The sequence below is a fragment of the Tenrec ecaudatus genome, chromosome 1, assembly GCF_050624435.1.
Source record: "Tenrec ecaudatus isolate mTenEca1 chromosome 1, mTenEca1.hap1, whole genome shotgun sequence".
Classification (NCBI taxonomy): Eukaryota; Metazoa; Chordata; class Mammalia; order Afrosoricida; family Tenrecidae; genus Tenrec; species Tenrec ecaudatus.
Genome location: NC_134530.1, coordinates 86,059,814 through 86,082,192, shown reverse-complemented (window position 1 = coordinate 86,082,192; position 22,379 = coordinate 86,059,814). Strand labels below are relative to the sequence as shown.

Sequence of the window (22,379 nt, the reverse complement as noted above, 5' to 3'; positions counted from 1 at the left end):
ATGGTGGGAGCCACTGGACTGGAAGCAACATAGACACACCCACCATTTGTATCTTAGGAGCTCAGAATTTAGAGTAGATCCTACAGGCTGCAGGCTGACACTAACCCATGCCGCTGGCAAGAAAGACAACCCTTCAATTGACCACCTGCCAAGGAAAACAATTTATTTCCTCAGAAAGATTCAGGATCTTTAATTAGTGTGACCATAGAGGCCTTTAATGGGGAGTCCGTAGACAGTGCAAACAATTAAAGCACGTGGCTCTTAACCAAACCCTTGGCAGTGGGGGTCCACCTAGGGCAGTGGTTCTCAACCTTCCTGGTACTGCGACCCTTTCATACAGTTCCTCATGTGGTGGTGACCCCAACCATAACATTATTTTCTTTGCTGCTTAACTGTAATTTTGCTATGTTTATGAATCGGGAGACCCCTGTGAAAGGGCCCATTCGACCCCCAAAGGGGTCATGACCTACAGGTTGAGAACCACTAACCTAGAGGGTACCTCGAAAAAAGTTCTGGTAATTTATTTCTGAAAAATTCGTCCTTGAAAACTCCAGGGAGCATAGTTTTACTTGGACACACATTTGATTCCCATGAATCAGAATCAACTGAATAGCAAATGTATGTTACATATCTATATGCCTAATATATATGGTAAAACATAGTGGCTAATACGTTTGAACCACGGAGCTTGCATTAACAATTCAACACTTACATAAATGAATGTGTATTTTATAAATATCCACAGGGGTTGTAATGGCTTATTTTATTTTTTTAAATACTTTTACTGGGGGCCCTTACATCTCATTACAATGCACACATTCATCTATTGCAGGGTCCTCTAACTACGGCCTATGGGCCACATCCGGCCCGTTCGAGGACATTTATCTGGCCTGCCGGGTGTTTTTTTCACTTCAAAATAAGATATGTGCAGTGTGCATAGGAATTTGTTCACAGATTTTTGTTGGTTTTTTTTAAAGTATAATCCGGCCCTCCAATGGGTCTGAGGGACAGTGAACTGGCTCCCTGTTTAAAAAGTTTGAGGACCCCTGATCTAGTGTGTCAAGCACATTTACACATATGCCACCATCATCATTTTCAAAGCATTCTCTACCCACTCGAGCCCCTGATTTCAATTACCCATTGCTTTCCCCTCCCTCCCCCGCCCACTCTCCCTCACTAACCCTTGATAAGTTATAGATTATTATTTCCATATATTACATTGTCCTCTGTCATCCCTCAACCCACTTTTCTGTTATTTGTGCCCCTGGGAGGGATTCTAGATTGATCCTTGTGATCAATTCTCCCTGTCTCCCATACTCTCCCATAATCCTCCTGGTATCTCTACTCTCATTTTTGGCCCTGAGGACTTATCTATCCTGGAGTCCCTGTGTTTTGGGCTCTTATCTGTAGCAGTGTGCTTGCTCTAGTCTAATCCAATTTGTAAGGTAGAACTGAGGTCACATTAGTGGGGTGAAGGAAGCACCAAAGAACTAGAGGAAAGTTGTGTGTTTCATTGGTGCTGTACTGCACCCTGTCTCATCTCTTCCCTGTGACCCCTCTGTAAGGAGATGTCCAATTGTCTACAGATGGGCATTAGGTCCCTACTCCATGTCCCCCTCAATTCAACTTGGGTATGGTTTTATTCTGGGTCTTAGATGCCTGATACCTGATCCCATCGACACCTCATGATCACACAGGCTGGTGTGCTGCTTCCATGTGGGCTTTGTTGCTTCTGAGCTACATGGCCTGTTTATCTTCAAGCCTTTAAGACCCCAGATGCTATATCTTTTGATACCGGGCACCATCAGTTTTCTTCACCATATTTGCTTATGCACCCATTATGTCTTCAGCGATAGTGTCAGGAAGGTGAGCATCACAGAATGCCGGATTGTTAGAACAAAGTGTGCTTGTGTTAAGGGAATATTTGAGTTTAGGTCTAATGTCCTACTGCAACCTTAATTCTTAACATATAGGTATGAGTACATACTTCTGTTCCATATATATACATGCCTATATTTAGGCCTCTGTAAATGTCCTTTGAGGCTGTCAATCTTTATGGGAGCAGATAGACCATCTTTCTTCTGAGGAGTGGCTAATTGGTTTGAACCACTGATCTTGCATTAGCAACCTAACACTTAACCCAGTGTACCATGATGGATCATAAAGGAGACTCCCAGGGAACCATGTTTTCATGTTGCACTGGGTCCTGACAATTATGGAGCCAGTCTTGCTTGCAATGACCCTTCAATGACATTTGAGAACTACTGGCTAACTGATCTCTTCAATCTTCAAAATGTCTTCAATCTTCTTACTTTTAAATCAATTCTATAAGTAATTGAATGACTCCCAGATAGCACTGGATTGTGGGGAGTCACTGTATGTTGGCTCGACTGATTGACTAAATGGTTCCCTTATTGTCCATCACATATCGGTGGTTCATCACAGCTTAGAAAGCATTATCAGTATGTCATTTCATTTCTGGACTGTTGCTTCCACGAACAATGATTGTGGATCCAAGCAAAGCCAAATCCTTGACAATGTTTTCCTCCATTTATCATGATGTTGTATACAAGTTCCTTGTGAGAATTTTGGTTTTCATTGCATTGAGTTGTAATTCATCTCCAAGGCTATCGTTCTTGACCACGTACAGTAAACAAGGTTGTGTCATCTGCATCTTGCAGGTTGTGAAAAAGCTTTTCTCCAATCCTGATGCAGCCTTCTTCTTCACATAGTCCATCTTCTCAGCTTATTTGTTCAGCATATACATTGAATAAATATGGAAAGGATATGACCCTGACAGGCACTTTTCCTGAATGGAAACCATGTAGGCTACCCTTATGCTGTTTGAATAACTGCTTCTTGGTCCACTGTACAGGAGCACAGTGAAGTTTGGGGAATCCATTCTTCTCATGTGATCCATAAACTGGTTATTGTCCACACCATTGAATGTTAGGGTCGACAATGGCTTATCTAAGGAAATACACCTATGGGGGCTGAGCCGCTCATACTTCTGGCCTAGGATCTTTTCCATTGTTTAACAGTCAGCATTGCTGCAGTAGGAAAAATAAACGGGGATGTGTGACCAGCACCGCCCCTGGAACCCTGAGGATGTGCCGCTCCAAGGCCAAGCACTGAGCACACGCCACTGGTCGGTTTTGAGAGGCCGAAGAAATGCTGTACTGGAGGGGAAATGAGTGTAGAGAGGAAGGGAGCGAATAGCAAAGACAAGCATGACTTCCATCACATTGCTAACACATTCCAGTACTGCTCTTTAGAGAGACTAATAGACTTTCAAATTAATGTACTCGATATGCAGAAGAGGGTAGAATTAGCCATATTTTGGACTGATAGATGAATTCCAGTCTCAGGTTTCTCTACAGCACCATGGGAAAGCCTCTTCCAGCTCAAGAACCAAATCTTTTCAAGGCGCCCTTTTAATGACTCCCTTCCCCGTTTAGTGCCCTTTTCGCTTCTATTAGCTAGAGAAAGGAGAACCATCTTGAAATGGATTCGGCAACAAGCTAGAGCACATCCTTTCAACTAGCATTGGGCTCTTCAGAGAAGAGGCTTTGAGAAGCCATGTCTCCTTGGGCAAGGAGACCATAGCTGATCATTTGATAGCTCTTGTATCTCCGTTCAAATCCAAAACATCTCATTTAGATGGGCTGTGACTAGACTCCGTGCACAGTAAGAGATTCACCAGTTTTCGTGTGGGGTGAGCTTTGAACATTGGTCTCCAAACAGAAGGAGCACAGTGGGCTGCTGTGATGAGGATTCTGTGGGCTACTATTTCTGGCAGTGTTTTGGTTTAGGCTCTGTACACAGGGCGCAGCTGAAAATGATCTCAGCCGAAAATACGCTCTTTTCTTTCAAGGCAAAATTTCCAGATTTTTACACGAAGCCTGTCAGCCTCAGGCCCATTGCCCCTGTTTTTGTGGCCTCGAGTTGCAAAGTGAATCATACTCATCTCTTCCTTCCCCTCCCCCTCCACCCTGGCCTCTGAGTCATTCCAAACAGAGACTGAATATGTATCATTAGCACAGCATTAGGGATTTCCAATCAGACAGACCTGGGCTCAAATCCCAGTTCCTCCAGTTCTTAGTTGTGTGACCCTGTATGAGTCACTTTAACCTTACCGACTCTCACTTACCTCTGGTAAAAACAGACTGCTCTACAAGAGAGAGAAGTGAGGGGGTGCGGGGGAAGCAAGGGGTAGGGACAGGACAAGAGGCCAAGCTACGGGGAGGTTAGATATATTGTTTAAATTTTTGAATACAAAAATGATGATCTGAAATATAAACACCCGCATATTCACAATACAAAGTTAAAATAGATAAATAAATAAAAAGGAAAATAATAATGCCTATCAACAGATTCATTTTCAAAGTTAAAATGAGATAAGTTGCTGCAGATAAATCCTGGCATTTAGTCTTAACTGTGGATTTTCTCTCTGTGACTATCCTTATAAATAAGGCTTCTGCCTCAGTTTCCCTTAATCAGATTTGATCTTCTTCCCTATCTTGTTCTTTAGACCCACCTGAATGCATTGGCCTGGGTGCTCTGATCATATTACTATGCCACTTGTCTTGACCTTGATCCTTCCACTGGACCCTAACTATAGCCAAGAGTGACCCCATGGATGGGCAAGATAAAAAATTTTTAATCATAATAAGTGTTATCATTATTAATATTCAGCATTTCACATCAAGCCTACCATTATGAATCCAATTTTACAGAGCAGGATGCTGAATGTTAGAGTTTAGGCCCAAGCTCATAAGGCTGGTAGTGGTGGAGGCTCAAGCTCAATTGTAATCCCTTATGCTTGATTCCCCACCATTTATCTGAAGGTGGTTACGCTGCGGTGGCGTCGGTGCTGCCGGGATGCTGGAAGCTATGTTGCTAGTATTTCAGATGGCAGCAGGGTGACCCGAAGTGAACCAACTATGGATAGCCTTGAGAATAATGAGGTTTCCAGGACACTTCATTATACTTGGGCTGAACTTTTACATGGATCAAGAGGCAGTTGTGTGAACAGCACAAAGGAATATGGCATGGCTCAAAGTCAGGAAAGGTGTATGTCAAGGTTGTATCCTCTCACCACACTTTCTCATCTGTACACTGAGCAGATGATCAGAGAAGCTGGTTTATATGAGGAAGAACGGGGCTTCAGGTTTGGAGGGAGGCTTGATAAGAACCTGTGATAGACAGATGACACAACCTTGTTTGCTGAAGCATTTGGAGGTGAAGAGCAAGGATTGCAGCCTTTAATATGGATTACAACTCAATGTTCCAACGAGAAAAATTCCCTCAAATGAACCAATAGGTAATATCATGATAAACACAGAAAAGACTGAAGTTGTCAGGGATTTTGTCTTGCTTGGATTCACATCAATTCTCATGGAAGCAGCAGTCCAAAGATCAAAAGATGCTCTCCATTGGGCAAATCTGCTTCACAGGACCTCTTTGGGGTATTGAAAGGCAAGGATGTTACTTTGAGGCATTTTGAGCCATGGTAATGTCAAGTGCCTCATATAAATGTGAAAGCTGGACACTGCATAAGGAAAAGCACAGAAGAATCTATACGTTTCACTGATGTTGCTGGCGAAGAGCCTTGGAAGCACCACAAACTCCCAGAAGAACAAACAAGAATGCTCCTCAGAGGCAAGGATCTGAGGCTTTGTCTCACGCACTTTAGACATGCTGTCAGGAGAGACTAGCTGCTAGAGGAGGACAGTGTGCTTGGTAAAATAGAGGGACAGTGGAAAAGAGGAAGGCCCTTGGTGAGATGAATGGACACAATGGACAACAATGGGCTCGAACACAAAGCAACTGCAATGCCAGTGCAGGACCCGGCAGTGTTTCCTTCCACCGTGCTGGGGGTGCTGTGTCCTGAAATGAACTCGATGTCACTTACCAGCAACACCAGCTGTGACTCCAGGAGCCAGGCTGGCACTGTTGGGAACGTGTTGGCCTGCAAACCACAAAGTAGGGGCTTCAAACCTACCAGCCAAACAAAGAAAGGAAGCTGACACCATCTGCTTCCATAAAGACTCCCAGTCGGACATACCCCTGTGTAGGTCACCGTGCATTGGGACTGAATCAATGTTGTTTGTTTGGGGTTTATGTTTGGCTTCGGAGCTATCTCTTGGAATTGCCAACATCTTTGCTTTTGAGAATTCCCTGTGCTTTCATTTCTGTCTTTCTCTACAGCCATCACCACAGTAACCACACTTTATTTTAACCACTTTCATACATTATACCATTTGACATTCCCAGCAAACTCCTAAAGTCGATCTTCCGTACCCATTTTACAAAGCAGAGCACCGAGCTCAGAGAAAACATGCTACACAAAGCTAATCATCTGTAAAGGGAGGGGACATTAAAACACTGCGTATGATTTCTTGGTAGCCCCCCGAGCTCTGAACTATCTGCCACAAGTTTTACAATTATTAAGCCATGTGACCACAAATAGAAGGTGTTGCTATTCCCACTTCATAGCTAAGGAAACCAAGACAGAGTGAAATGAAGAAAAGGGCGCTAGGCCCGACAACAAAGGAGTGGTAAAGCTGGGTTGTATGTCCGGGAATCCTGGCTGGAGGCTCTTGGCTCTCAGCTACTAGACGGTGCTTCTGTCAAGATCAGAGATTTCAGTGGAGGTGTGGGAAAAGCAGATGACTTTAAAGGCAGGAGGAAATAACACAGCACAGAGAGGTGGTTCAGAAAGTCCAAGAACTACAAAAGCTCTGGAATAAGGTTCTTTACACCCACGTGGATAGGAGCAATCTCTCTCAGGCCTGAGCTTCTGGCTTCCAAAAGGCCACCCTGGAGATTTTTCCACCATTGAGCAACGGTGTAGGTGTTTCACTTCCTTTAGTGCTGAGATGTCTCTGTAAGTACTTGCCTCAGATTCTTCAGTAAGCGCTGCCCCCATTTTCAGGCTGCAGCATTCTCAGAAGAGCTGGAAGTCAACAATTTTAAATGACCAGTCCCGTTTAAATGGCTGGAGAAAAAAGGCCTTGTATCAGGGAATGCAGGAAACAAATACTCGTACTCAGTTTACACACAGGTGGTGTTAAACATCACAGTCACAAGCGCTACTTTGAAGTTGTTTTTAGTCCTATTTAACAGAGAAAGAAACTAAGGCTCAGAGCAGTAAAAATATATCACAATATCAAGTGGCAAGGGAAGGAGCCTGGATATAACCCCCAATCTACATGAGTTCCAGTTTCATGCTCTTAGCTAGCTCCCTGTCACCTTCCATCTGCCTGTGACGGGTCCAGAAGACTTTTTAGAATTGTCCCATCACTTTAATAGTCCAAGTACCAAGATGGGCTACATGCCAGCCCAGTCGGTTGAGTGCATGCTGTGCCCCTGAGGTAAGACAGTGTGCCTTTGGGGATTCTTCTGTTACTTTTGCATGCATAAAGATCAGCAATGTTATTATTGCGAAAGATAGCTACAAGAGGAAAAATAATTCACAGGGACACTTTGCTATGCCACTTTGACATATCGTAAAAGAAAAAGTTCACAGCTCTGGTTATATGAAAGCTTAAACCTTCTGGATAAGGCATGGTAAGCAAAGATAGATGATAAGTAATTATGGTAGAAAGTCTTCAATACATGTAGCTATTCCAAAGGTTAGTATTCAGAGTAATATACAGAACTCCTCTAACTCAACGAAGACAACTTAAACACTAGAAGGGAAAAAATGAAGGCAGGATATCAATACACCAGAAAGTAAATAGCCAATGGATATGAAGACAATGTTGACTGTGACCTGTAATGGGGAAAGGTGAAGAGAAAGAACAATGAGTAGTCATTTTCTGCCCAGCAAATCCACAAAAATGTTAAAGAGCTGACAACTGCCAGTGTTGGCAAAGACACAAGGACACCATTGACAGGAATACAAATCAGGACAGCCTGGGAGGACACTGAGATCACAACTCACAATATGTTAGATGTGGGAATTCTTCCACTAGGAATTTTACTTTCCTGTATCTCTCCAAGGAAAAAAATCTCATAATTGCATATAAGGGAACATAGCAAGGTCGTGTTAGGCTGGGTTCTCCAGAGAAATAGAACCAGTGATGCTTGCATGTGTATGAATATGGAAAGCTATTTATATGAAGAAATGGCTCACACAGTTGTAACAGTAGGTAAATCTAGTTCAGCTCAAGTTCATGGGTCATAGGTCAGCTGGAGCCTTCTCCTGACTCCCTTAGCTGCTGAGACTGACAAACTCGGAACAGGAAGCTGAAGCAGAAAGACCACAGGCTGGTGAATGCAGAGCTGAATGAATCTGAGGTTGGCAGTCCGCTGCTAACTCCTGGGATCAGCAGGCGAAGTAACAGGAGGTCGAGGAACCACCTACAGGAGCTAGTTCTAGCAGAAGGGAACTAGCCCCAGGCAGGGTCAATCTATATTAAGAATAGGCCATACCCCAAAGGAAACCACCCTCAGTTGCAGCAAGACTGTGACCACATTAAGCAGGTGGTGCCCTACCCTATTCTTCCCACGACTGTTTGGACGCGTCACGGAAGATTCCATGTTAAATCATTATCAGAGGAGATTCCGGCCCAGTCAAGTTGACATAAAAAGCGAACTCTCACAAGAGTGATCCTTGCACCATGTTTTTTTGTCATAATTAAACTGTAGAAACTATATAAAAATCTATCAACAAGCTATGCTTTAAATGATTTTTATATATGCCGATTCTATAATAGACATGGAACAGTTCTTTATATAGTGCTGCACGCTACTATAAATATCTCGTTAAAAGGCAAAATAATATGCAGCCTATAATCCCGCATGCTCCTCCAAAGTGAGGCTGGAAAATCTTTGGCTTGCTTACTTTAGACACAGCCTCGGGGAGAAACCAATCTCTAGAAAAAGACAGCTGACTCGGTCTAGTGGAAGGTAAGCACAAATGAGGAAAACCCTCAGTAAGACAGATTGACAACAATAATGAACTCAATGCACCAATGGCCTGGAGATGGCACAGGGCTGGGCACGGTGTCCTTCTGTGTAAGAGAACATGAGCCAGAGCTGATTCAACGGCAATTATTAACAGGAATAACAAAATGCCTTCAGAAGTTGGAGGAAGATGCCCAAAATGTGCAACCTGGATTACCTCTTGGAGCAGGAGAGAGGCTCGTGCCTTTCCCTGTCTATTCTTCAACAGCTGGACTTTATATGATGTAAGCTGACTTTTATCATCTTCCGATTATGTACAGAGGAATGCAATGTGCAGAGACAGAGCTAATGCCTTGTACTCAGGGCTATCTATTGTCGCCCAGCATTCAGAAACACTCTGACCCCAGGCCAAGACCCCCTCCTCTGCTGATGGGAATGGCTAACCGGCTGCCTGGAAGTGGTTTTCACCTCGTTCTCTCGCTTTCCTCTCCATATCTGGACTTGCTTGCACACACGCACACACACACATCCCTGTGCCATGCACACCAGCTGAGTAGTTACTGCACGGGCTAGTTGATGGCCTGAGAAGTTTTGAATCATGGACCGAAGTGATTCTTGTCATCTTGATAAAACATGTACACAATCACAACCCTGCACAACGGCAACAAAAATAACAAATTGTCATGCCTCATAAGCACAAGGCTTGATTTAAATCACGGGGTCCTATGGGTACATATTGGATGTGAAGCTCCTTAAATAATGGCTTGGCTAGCCTAAAACATATCAGATGTTCTTTGAGCCTTAGCTCGCCCAAGACATAAACTATGTGTGCAGGGGAAAGCAAAGTCAAATGACTCATGACAGAGTTTGTTTTTAGTATGAATTATTTTTTCTGGCTCCTTGCTTTTAAAGGCAGATCCTTTTCAGATGAGCTGAAGTGAGGATGGCTTGGAGCTGGGTTCATAAGGCTCACCTGCCCACCCTTTCTGAAAGCCCGGAGTCAAAGCCCTGGAAGGAGAGTGCTTTCCCAGCATGCATTGCTGTTCTTTTATTATTATTTTTTTCCATTCAAAAACAGCATCATTATAATCTTGTAGCTGTGTGAGGTGGTTGGGGGAAGAATACTGGATTTGGAGCTTAAAAGACTCGTGTTCCAATTTCAATGGGCATTTATCGATGGCATGGCAGTGGAGCTGTCACTTGATGTCTCTCAGTTCTACAGTTCTCTCAGGTGTGAACTGGAAGGAGCGACCAGTGCCACACTAGGTTATCGTGGGCACTCCATGAGCTAAGCGAGGCAAACATGCCTGGCACAGAGAAGGAACTGGATTGAACTGTGCGAGGGCAGAGGTGGTGATCCACTCCTCTCCGCAGCTTCAGTGCTTTCCTGATAGGCTGGCAGACACTGTTGAGGAAAGAAGGCAATGGAGAGTGACAGGAGGAACCAGCGCACGCGATAACAAACATTCGTTGTGTTTAGCTGCTTCATGGGGACTATTTCATTACTTTGCACAAATCCCCTCAGGGGGAGAAACAAATGTGGTCCACGTTTTCAGCTGAAGAAGTTGAGGCACAGAGAGGCTCAGCAACCTAAACAAAGCCACATGGGTTGCTAGTGGAGGGGTTGGGCTTGCAATGGCTGTGGCATGGCTTCAGACTGGGATGGGGCTGAGGAACACTGGCAAATTAGATGTTCCTTGTGTGGATTTAAGAAGAGGCTACCTCAGGAGTAGAGGGGGTTTCAAGTCACTTTAGAATTATAGGCACGGACAGAGAAGGACAGCCCAAGAATGGGGATCCCGGGCCATATGGTAACAAACAACCAGAAAACATCCAGATAGAAAACAACCAGAATCCATCCAGCGGTGTGGTGGATTCGGACAGCTACTCTAAGGTCCCAGAGGTTCTCTGCATCTGGAGGAGCGTCTACCCGGGACCAGACTGATGGCCAGGGAGAACACATTAGGTATCTGCTTCATGCCCATATACATATATACCTCTCGCTCCTCAGCAGGTGGAGCTACAATGAACACAGGATTTTGGAACTAGTGGGGCCCTGGAAACTGTCCGTCACCACTGCACGTTACAAGTTAGAGGACTGTAACTCGATGGATGCCACACTACAAACAGAATGGCAGAAACTAGAGCCCAGGTCCCTCTTTCCAAGCTAGTCCTGTCTCTGGGTTCTAGAACACACTCATAGCTGCTCTCTCCTATGCACAGCATTGCGGTTGTGACTTCTTTCTCTATTCACCCATTCACCCCACAGTTCCCATCCGATCCTCATTCCGGAAGATAAGAATGCTGGCATAGGGGGCTGGGTATGTGCAGTCCCATAGTTAAGGCCATCTCTGGAGTAAGCTGGGTGTTGTAGCTTAGATCTCCCACTGCTCTTGGTTTAGATGCCTTGGAGTGGATTCTGACTCATAGTCAGAACCTAGGTACAACAGAGTGAAATATTTACACAATCTGGTGTCAATTTGGGACTTGAGAGGATTAAGAGGGAAGGGGTGGAGTCTACTCTGTCAATCAGGTCATAGCCAATGAGGCCTCTGTGTGGGCAATGCCTTCTCCTGAGAATTCTGAGAACCCCTGTAGATTTCCTCCTTGGGGGTGGGAGAGACTCTCTCTTTTTCTGTTCACTCCTTTGGAGATGCTCTGCTGACAAGACGCATGGCGCTACTCTGACAGACCCCAGCTCTGGGAACTGGAGAAGCCACATGGAGACCCCTGCCAGCGCTGAGATGCTTATAACTGGATCCAAAGACTTTCCACCCACTGGCCTGTGATCATCCTGCATTTGGCGTCATTGCATGTGTTTCATGTGAAGAGGAATTTCTAGATTGGTATCAGACATATGGGCTAATATTAGACTTATGGGTTTGGACTGGACTGGGTTGGGATGCTTTCTTAATGTACAATTACCCTTTCTACAAAAGTCTCTCTTATACACATATGAGTTTCTATGGATTTGTTTCTACCTGGACTAACACACGAAGCATGATGTCCTTTTCCAGAAGCTGGTGTTCCATTAAGTAACTGAATAATCTACTTAGCAAGCAATTGCTGACGATGGTTCAACTCACCACTGTCTGTCTACAGGTAAATGATGAGCAGAACAGGGAACAATGAGTCCTTAGGGTGAATAAACAACATGCCTTTTGCCTTAATACCTCTGAGTTTCTGAGTTGCCTCTATAGATAGTAGGTGTGCAGATAAAATAATGAATTCCTTTATTTATATTTCTTCATTTGACACCCAGTTGAATTCTCCTCTAGGTTCATGTTTGTTCTCTAGATCTAAAATTCTGCATAACCTTTCCCCCATTTCAGCTCCTCAGTTAATATACACATGCACACATACTTTGGAACATTTTCCTTGAGACCCCAAATGGAGATGAGGTGCACTATATCACAATTGTATGTTTCACTGTATTTCTTTCCTGAAATCTTCTGAAAGCAAGGGCTGGGTCTTGTTCCGCATTGTCTCTGTGGACAGAGAGATCAGCTAGCCTAAGTGGCTGGCACGCAGATGGCACTCCGGAGACATTTGCTGAATGAAATCATGCGAGAAAGGAAAGTCATGGCAACCCAACTACACAGGCTCTGCTAGTAACGAGCCTCCAGTCTCTGGTGGAGGCAGGCACACAACGGAGAGCGGTCTTAGGTTCCTGGTCTGTTCGGTCTTCAGGGGCACTGAAGAATTAATAACTAATGTGCCCTGGGGACAAGGGTTTCCATGTTGTCTGTGCTCATCTGGACTGGACTCAGCCCAGAAGGAAATAGGAGGGTGTGTGTAGAAGACACACACACAGGAGCGGACCTTTCTCGGGCCATTTCTCCCCTCTGGACTATCACATGGGATTCCTGTATTCCCCATCACTCCTCTGCACGCAGTAAGACCGAGGTCTGAGGCAGAAAACCGAGTGTCAGAGAGTGGTCCCTTACTCAACATACTCCAGTCTCCCTGACTATTTATTTATTTGGCTTTGCCTCAGCACAGTGAGTTCACGTCCACCTCAGGGGGCTTTGCTCTCAGTGTCTCTGTGGTGATTTGAGCCTCACTTTGGAGATTTCTTCTTCAAGAGGGGCTTGTGCCCTCCTCACATGGCTCGTCTGCCCACTCCCTCTGTTCCCTCTCATTTCTTCACTGCCTTACAGCTCGTCTCCCTAGCACGGCGGCCCTCCACCTTCCTCACACCGCAACCTCTCACAGAGATCCTCATGTAGTGGTGACCCCCAACCGTAAAAGTATTGTCGTTGCTACTTCGTCACTGTCATTTTGCTACTGTTATGAATCGGGTGACCCCTGGGAAAGGATCGTTCGACCCCCAAAGGGGTCGTGACCCCCAGGGTGGGAACCGCTGTCTAGTGACTGTGTAGCTTACAGTCAAGAAACCATGCCCACGGCAGTCCCGCTCTGTCACGCATGAGGTTACCATGTGTCAGAACCAAAAGTTTCTTGTTCAACTTGACCATCACCCTCATCCTCGCTGCTGTCCGCATCCTCCTCATTGCTTCAGAGGGAGGCAACAAGTAGGTTGTTGCATCATGAGAACGGCACACATGGCTGCACACCCCACTTTCTTACTCTTTGAATAGGGACGCCTAGAATGGTGGCGAGGCACGGAGTGAAAAGGCTTCCATGTGGCGCAGACACGGTCTTAGACATATTCTTTATCTGGGCATCTGTGTTCAGAGACCTCCAATGTGTCCCTCATGAGCGCACTCATCATTGGTCTCAGCTAGAACTTTCGGGACATGTGAATCTGGAGGGCTGAGTCAGATCTCTGAGGAGCTGGAGGAAATGTTAATGGAACAAACAGGCTTCGAGTCTAAAGTTCACCCTTCTGCGAATTGATCTGGGCAGAGAACACCGAAGCAAGCAAAGAGAACAGCTGGAGACGTGTGAAGGAAGAGCTTACCGCGATCACTTATCTGCCTTCTCGCAGGAAATGCCTACTGGAAGGCCTGAATCACAAGCAAACAGCAGCACGAAAGAGTTAAGCATGCCCTAGGGAGGCACCTATGTCTTATGAATAACTAAGTCAGCTAGGACACGGTATGCTACTTTAAAAGAAGCTGCTTTTCTTTAAAGGCAAGACTTTTTAATATATATCGTGAAATGTTTATTTCTAATGACAAATAAATGAGATTTTGTCTTCAAGGATGGTGTCGCATGGTGACAGTCTTCAGGCGGGGTACTCCTTTGTGGGGGTAGCTGCATGAGGGCCGACCTAACCTGCCTGGAGACAGATAGAGGAGTGGGGTCTCCGTTCCCAAGACCCTTGGAGCAATGTGTTTTCCGAGGGTGTCGCAACCCGCAGGTCAAGAACCGCTGTGCTGGACAGAAGAGTACCATGACCTGGCAGTGGGTTAAGAGACTGTCTCCAGAGGAAACTGTAGGTGGAAGCGGAGCTGAGAAGGCGCAGGGACACCACACTGGAGGCGCTGGTGAGGAGAGTGCACACAGAAGGGGGAGCGCAAGGCTTAACTAAAGCAACCCTTCTGCCCACCGTTTTGTTTGTCTCCAGACGCTGGTGGGCAAAACTGGCACCTATCTCCCGCAGGCACTGTTGCCCGTGTGTAGCTCCGCGGCTTTCTCTTTCAGCCTCAGTTACCCACAGGCGCTGTGCCATTCATCTCATCTCAAGGAGGGCGACTCCTTTCGAACTAGAGAGCCAACCCCTGTGGGAACATTCTAGCAGCCCATGTAATACTCCCGACAGCCCCTAAGTGTCACTATTGTGAAACTAACAAAAGCCTAAATCGATTTGGGGGGGTTGGGGGGTTGTCACCAAAACACTTAGCATAAAACACTAATATCAGTAACAGCTCAAAAGGCAGGCACCATGCATCAAAGAAGCTACAGACATGTTAGTATATCAAAGGCCATTATTAATTTCCTCTTTAATTTAAGGGTTCACCCCAAGAAGGAGAGAAATCTCATTTTCAGTCTCTTTGTGTGTGTTTTCGTGAATCTCAGAGTTGTTCCTTCTCACTGAACTATTTGGATGTAGGGGCTCACCCGGAACACACCCAGGAATGAAAGTTTGTGAGAGAAATAGTTTTAGCATCAAGAGGGGTTTGCTAGCACAGGGCAACTTAGCTTCAGAGTAAAAACACAAACAGTGAATGAGAATTGGCTGGGGCAGAATATAACTACATTAGTCTGATATTTAACAAAAAGCTAAGGCTGTGATCTTATTAAATATATTTAAATATGGTTTTCATTTAGATTTGGCAGCTTGATTAATGGGGATGTATTAAATAATACCTGGCTGCTAAGAGTATATTTAGGAATCAGTGCCACATAAAACATACAGCATGTACAATTTGGTCTCATTGTTATTTAAGGCTTCTCTGTTCTCTTGGCTGTGGGCTCGCACATATTAAAAATTAAGTACACACACTCGATGTATGCTCAGGCCTTTTAAAGAGGCTTTCACTTTAAACAGAAACATGCAGTGGAAAATGAACTCGACTCTGGGGAAAGGTAATGGATTTATTCCTTGGGGGCAGCTGTCCTGTTTATCAAAAGAAAGGAGAGGGGAGGGTCAGAAACAGGGAAGGAAACATTGCCAAGTGGTGGGAAAGGATGGTTGGCTAACTTTAGAGGGGAGGGGCTTCTACACTCCAGCTTCGTTCTTTATTTACCACAATCAAGAAGTCAAATGAATGGTACCTTTACCAGGAGGCCAGGGGGTGTCTGGAGAGGGAAGAGAGTATCTTACAGTATTTTAGAATGGAGTAATAGGCAAGTAATTACAGGAACACGCTAACTGCTTCTTAAATCATTAAAGATAATATTTAGTTTTTTTCCTTTGAGCACCTGTAGTTTCTGACACCGAAGTCTACGCTATACGACAGGGTAGAACTCTCCCTGTGCGGTTCCCAAACTGCAAATCTATACAGGAGTAGAAAGCCTCTTCTTTCTTCTGCTAGTGTTTTCGAACCACTAACCTTGCAGCTAGCAACCCAACTTATAACCCGTGCTACCACTCAAGGACAGTGAGCCGAGATGGTTTTCTGAATATAATGCTAAGTAAAGCTGGAGAGACCAGCCCATGCGAGGAGCTAACTAACGACACTGCTGTTATTGTTGCTGTTGTTGTTGTTGGTTGCTGCATAGGGTCACTATGGCACCTAACAATAATAACAACAGTGTGGGCAAAAGATTGCAGCTGTCAAGGAATTCGCCTTCCATGGATTCACAATCAATGATGATGGAAGCGGCAGTCAGGAGATCAAATGATGGCAGTGGGTGAAGCTGCTGCAGCAGACCTCTGGAAGGGATCGAAAAGCCAGGAGGTTACTTGGAGGACGACGCTGCGCCTGACTCCACCATGACATGTTCAACTGTTTACATGTATGTGAAAGTTGGGCATTGAACAAGGAAGACCAACGAAGAACTGATGCATTTCAGTGGGTGGTGACTTCTGGTGGTGGTGAAGAATACTGGAAGTATCTCGGACTGCCAAAAGGACAAACAAAATGCCGTGGAAGAAGTCAGGCCAAAGTGCTCCTTAGAGGCAAGGATGGCGAGACTTTGTGTTACATACTTCAGACATGTTGTCAGGAGAGACCAGTCCCGGAGAAAGAGCATCACGCTTGGTAAAGCAGAGGCGCGGTGGAAAGAGGAACGTCCACAGGAGATGGACTGGCACAGTGACTGCAACAATGAGCTCATGCACAGGAGCAATTGGGAGGATGGCTTGAGACTGGGCGGTTTTTCATTCTGTTGTTCATATGGTCGCTAGGGGCAGAGACCGGCTCCAAGGCACCTAACAACAACCACACGGCTCAGTTTGAACCGCCAAAGCTGAGTCGTCTTCCCAGGCAGGGACCCATAAGATAATGAGGATGCAATGGATCAAGGTCATCAGGGAGTTCTTTCTAGTCAATGTTCCTGCTGAAAACATAGCTCGTCTCATTTTCCTCCAAAGGAAGGATCTCCCCATAGGAAGTTTGATTTTTCCTAAAGAATGTTGCTGTACTCTTGTGTTTTGATAATGTGAGTCATAGTTGCGATTTTACCAATGTGGCAGGAACATTGTTCCCTGGGCAGAAGGAGAAAGCTTGTTTTCACTTCTCCACTCTTGCCGTCTCTCCCCCTGGCTGATCTCTCACACCCCACATCGATGGGGTTTGCTCAGGACGGCTTCCTATTCAATTCTTCAGGGGATGTTCCGCTTGAGGGCTTCCTCCTGTCAGATTTGGGACGTTTGGGCCAGTCTGAGTTGTCTTGTCATTCCTGCCTGAGGAATATTAGGGGCTCTCACTGGCACGGAAACGTGTTGTGTTAAAGCAGTTGCTGCACACCCCAACAAGGACACTGGTGTGTAGGGGTTACGGATTGGGCTGAAAACCACACGATCTGCAGTTTGAAACCACTCGCTGCTCTGTACCAAAAGAAGGAGGCTTTCTGCGCCTGGAAATGAGGGAAGTGAGTGCACGATTGTACAGTAGTCGACAGACAGCACAGCCCTTCTCAAATGATGCTGCTCGTATCTCTGAACAGCTCAGAGTGCTAACTCGCAGCAGTAAATACAGACTTCACCGCCACCAGGTCCACGCCAGCTCACAGCGACTCTACAGGACAGAGTAGAACTGTGTCCGTGGGCTTCCAGGACTTACTCTTCATGTGAGTGCAAAGCCCCGTCTTTCTCCCTCAGAGCAGCTGGTCATTTTTGAACAGCTGACCCTGTGGTTAGCAGCCCAATCTGAGAAACTAAAGATAAACCCAGAAAGGTGTAGGAAATAATATTATATTAGTAGAAGAAAGAATAAAATCCTGACCTTTTAAGATATATATATATATATATCTTAAAATATATATATAAATTTAAAGATGATAGAATGAGATTCAGAGAAGGTGATCACATTATTTTGAATCATACATTCAATATTGTATTTTTATCCCAGCCTAAAACGCCCCCCTATCCCCTTATTTTCATAAGCACGTGCCGCCCCACAGTGCATAATTAAAAAAATATCAACGACATAGTGAGTTACAGAAGTAGGACTGGATTTCAAGGTTGCTTGATTCAAAAATCAACTTTTTAAACCTTCAACTCCCATGCCCCTGTGGCTAAAGACTTGAAGTGGGGGCCAAAAGGGGACTGGGGGTGAGGCGGGGCACTATCAGTTCTCGATATCTTCTGTGTCACCCACTTCAAAACCCTGGGAGAAGAGGATCCTGCTTCTCATCACTGACACCATCTCCAGCTGTCCATCTTCCCCACTGGGCAGAAGTCCCTCGAGTGTGCAGCACCCCTCCACGGCAGTCTCGGGCCCTGATGGTCACGCCCGAGGGCCTGGGAGCTGGCAGCACTGACTCGAATCTAACAAGGAGCGCGTCCTGTGGTCACTCAGAACGCTCTCTTGTCTAGCCAAGTGTGGCCTTCCACGCGTTTAACTTTGTGGAAGTAAAGTCCTTTGGGGGGCACCTCCCCACTACTTGGATAAAAAGTGGGAAGTCTGGAGGAAATAGGCCTTAAAAATGCAAACTTTGACATCTTTAGCTTTTAATCCATTTTCTTCTTGGTTTGGCTGGAAACACGACCTCTGGTCATAGGGAACACACTGCCCCTCTCTGGGGCTCCGCTTCCTCATGTATTAAAAGGGGGACGGCGGAGGGCGGTCTCTGAAGGCCCTGTCCGGTTTCTGATTACGATTCTGTTCTCGGAATACAGTGCTGTCCTTTCTGCGCCATCGGCTAAACATCATCAGTGCTGTCTGTCGCTCACCGGGCCACTTGATAAGGCCTGTTCGGAGGAGCGGAACTTTTCCTGGGGTGTGGAGGGAGGGGGAGGCTCCAGTGTGAGACTGGAGATCGGGAAGCAGAGGAGTGAGAGAACCTCCTGGAAACAGCACTGACCTGGAAGTCTGAGACTCTGAGGGTTAGTTCTGACCCTGCCACCTTCCAGCCAGGTGAAACATTTGCTGGGGACTTCTTAGTATCAGGAGTCCCAGGGTGGTACACACATTTAACACGGCTGCTAACTCAAAGGTTGGCGGTTCGAGTCCACATAGAAGTGCCTGGCCAACAAGACTGGGCAGTCCACCTCTGAGAAGTCAGCCCTGGAAAAACCCGCGGAGCACTGCTTGCCTCAAGGAGGAGGAGGAGCCGCAGTGGCAACTCTCCCTGGACCTCATCAAGAAGCAAAACAACTCAGGCAGCGTCTTCCTCATTTCTGTACCTCAGTGCAACCGGTACTATCCGATATTTATGCGGTATGCTTCTCTTCAATCGATTCTTAGAACACTCCATTCTCTTTTTAAAAAAAAAAGTCATATTCTAAGCAAAAATGTCTATGAAAACCCAGGTTTGTTGTTGCTGTTGCCAGTTAAGTTTCCGGTCTACCTTAAAACCAATATATGATTAATAGAAACGGTCAGTGCATTCCAGCTAAAACATCCTAGGGACCACTGGGGGCATATGTGTATATTTTGCCAGATGCCACGTGATCTCTCTTTGTTTTCCTTATGACGACTAGATCCTGGAGCCCATGGATGATACTAGCTCATTTGAACCATGGACTAAAAGGCGCCAAGGTTGTGCACTGGTTTATATTTCCGACTGCCCTGGCAGCCGTATTCTACTGGTCTTTAGACAGGCTATGCTCTACAAACCAGGGCCAGCAGCTTTTCCAAGATTTTTTATTTTCCTGGATTTAGCATAGTCAGAAGGTCCACGAAAAACAAATTGCTTGGTCCAGTTCATTTTGGAAATACTATCTTCCTTGTGCAACCCCCAACCTGGGGGAGCTTCAAAGTGCTTATTTACCCTTTCAAAGTTATTGCAGAAACTCACCTAGAACTAGTAAGCTTTTATTTTGCCCCAAAGTAATTCCAAATAAAAACGTCGTCTTGCTCAATTTAACAATAATTATACTAGTAAAAACAAAAATGGACATTTTAGTCCAACGATTTGGAAGGAGACTTCTTAAGACAGCATGATTCAAGAGGAAATGCATTAACACAAGGAAGCACCCCTCGCATTCTGCTTACTTGTTCCGTTCCTCAGTCCTTACACCGCACGTGTGTGGCTCTGGGAACGCCACCTAACCTCTTTGGGTCTCCGTTTCTGATCTGTAAGTTGAGACCGCCATTCTGCTGCGGAAGGTTAAATGCAGAGGGTGTGTAAAATGCTGAAGGTGCTGACTGCTCTGTAGTAGGAGCTTATTAAATGGTAGTCAGTCCACTGCGGTCAAGATTTCAGCCTTGGAAGCCGTTTGGAACCATTCTATTTGTCCTCGAGGGTGGCTATGAGTCAGAACTCCGTCAAGGGCAGTGGGGTAACTTTAATTTTTACCACTCTGTTGTGTTGACCTAGGTAGGCTGCTTTGAGGATGCAATGAGGAAGCACATTATCAACGCTAATGTGTTACAAACATGAAATTCTTCCTTTGGGTCTTAACTTAGAAATGACTCCCCTTAGGAAACTCTCTTGACCAACCGGTTGGAGAGAGAAGCCCCTGCCTCTAAATCATAGCACTTTGTACCCTTTTACACTTGTCACATTGTATGGAACTTGTCCACCATCTCTCTCTTCCCTCTCAGGCCCATCTGAAGGTAGGAGATTGATCCATCTTAGATGTCAGGGCTCGTCCACCATCTGAAACATAGTTGCTGCCAATGATATAGCCAGTGCTCTTTCAATATTTTAAATGGGAATTCAAATTTATGGGAGGATTAGTTGAAGTTCTCAAACCCGTATTTGTGGCATTTGATCTTGTGCTCGACAGTCTCAACATTGGTTTACAGCACGGTTCCCCAATGTTTGATCCTTGGAAGTATCAGATAAGATGGTCCACGGAAAACAAACTCTTTGTTTAAAAAAATTTGGGAAGCACCATGTTCTATGCGTTCCCTTATGGCAGGAGATCTTCAAGATGCACATTTACATACATTTACATATTAAAGTCTTAAGAGAAGTCATCCTATAAGAATTTGCATTTCCAAACTAATTCTTTCCAGGAATATCGTTTTAATTCAGTATACCCATGAACACTCGGTGGGGCATTGTGGCCTGTAGAAAACTGTGCTCTGAGCTAATTTTTCTCATAAATTATAGTCCTGTGTTTTCCTTCATTCTCGCCCCCACGCCCACCCTCACCCTTAAACTACATAACCCAGTAGCAAAGGAAACAGACACACTGAGCTCAACAGAAAGCCCGAATCTGCAATAGAGAACATAGGCTCTTTGAGAAGAATGATAAGACCATTATGTTAGACTTATGACTGCACTGACCACTTCAGGGGCCGACCAGCGTGTCTGCAGCATCTCTCTGAAGGCGCCCCCTTGTATCGCACGCCACAGCTTTTGCACACGTACCCTGTTGTTCTCCCTCCTCTTCCTGTCCCACTCCCTCCCCCTCGTTCCTCTTCCCTTTCTTCTTCTTCCGCTTCCTCCTTCTTTTTTCCTCATCATCGCCATCTCTACCCCAACAGTTCATGTTTCCCGCACACGGTAGGTGTCTGGCGTGCTCTAAGTGTTCTTTCTGTATTAACTGATGTATTTCTCAACATAACCGTAGGAAGAGAGAGAGAGCCACGCTCGTTCTATGGGGGGTAGGGAGATGAAGTGCAGAACAGTTTAGCAATCGGGCCCAAGCTTTGTAAGGAGGCGGGATAGTTTATAGATGACATGTGTAAACTGAGACACTTTACTTGTTAAGAAACAGAGGCCCCGAGGGTGTAAATGCCCTGCTCAAATGAAGCGGTTAGATTCCAACGCACACACTTTCTACCACCTCGGGCGCTCACCATATTTTCTATGTGCATGTCATTTCACTGTTTACTAAGCACTTTCACATCCTTCATTCTATTTAAGTTTCCCAATAGTGCTTTACGCAGACATTACTTATCCCCCCTACCCCCTTTTTGGATCTTGCGATGGAATTTTGGCACGCCGCTCTTGCTAGCGGAGATAACAATGCAATAATCATAAGGCTATGGGGCATTGTTGGTTCCGTGGAAGAATTCTCACCTTCTCTTTGGGAGACCCCAGTTCGAGTCTTCTTATTCACAACAGTTAAGTGCTCGGCTGCAAACTGAAAGGTTGACAGTTTGAAGCTACCCAGCAGCTCCGTGGGAAGAAAGGCCTGGCTAGCAGCTCCAGTAAAGATTGCCACCTAGAAACCCCGATCAAACCATTCCACTCTGTCCCGTGGGTGCATATGGATCGGAAATCGACTGGATAAATCTAACAACGACAGTATCTCCCGGGAGGCCACGACCCATCCGTTAGTGGAGGCTTGCATGTTGCCCTGATGCCACGCAGGTGTCAGCAGAGTAGCTCGACAGAGACGGCCTTGGGGAAGAGCCTGCTGCTGAACATCAGTCAATGAGAACACTGTGGATCACAAAGGTCTAATCTGCAGCCAGTCATAAGGCTCGCCCAGGGCAGGCAGTACTATGTTGTTTTGTGCACCAGGTTGCCATGGGTTGGGGCTGACTGAG

The 22,379-nt window shown here is 45.6% G+C and overlaps 1 protein-coding gene across 4 annotated transcripts in view; it reads right to left on the bottom strand.

Moving 5' to 3' along the window:
- Positions 1-22,379, bottom strand: part of FGGY (FGGY carbohydrate kinase domain containing) — a 540,059-nt gene that overhangs the window by 50,170 nt on the left and 467,510 nt on the right. Inside the window, exon 15 of one of the 4 annotated variants that reach the window (XM_075556883.1) lies at positions 10,032-10,318. The exons of the other annotated variants lie outside the window; for them this stretch is intronic. Coding sequence (XP_075412998.1) covers positions 10,202-10,318 — 117 coding nt within the window. The 3' untranslated portion in view covers positions 10,032-10,201. Of the gene's footprint in view, positions 1-10,031; positions 10,319-22,379 lie in introns of those variants that run through there. 4 annotated transcript variants of the gene reach the window in all.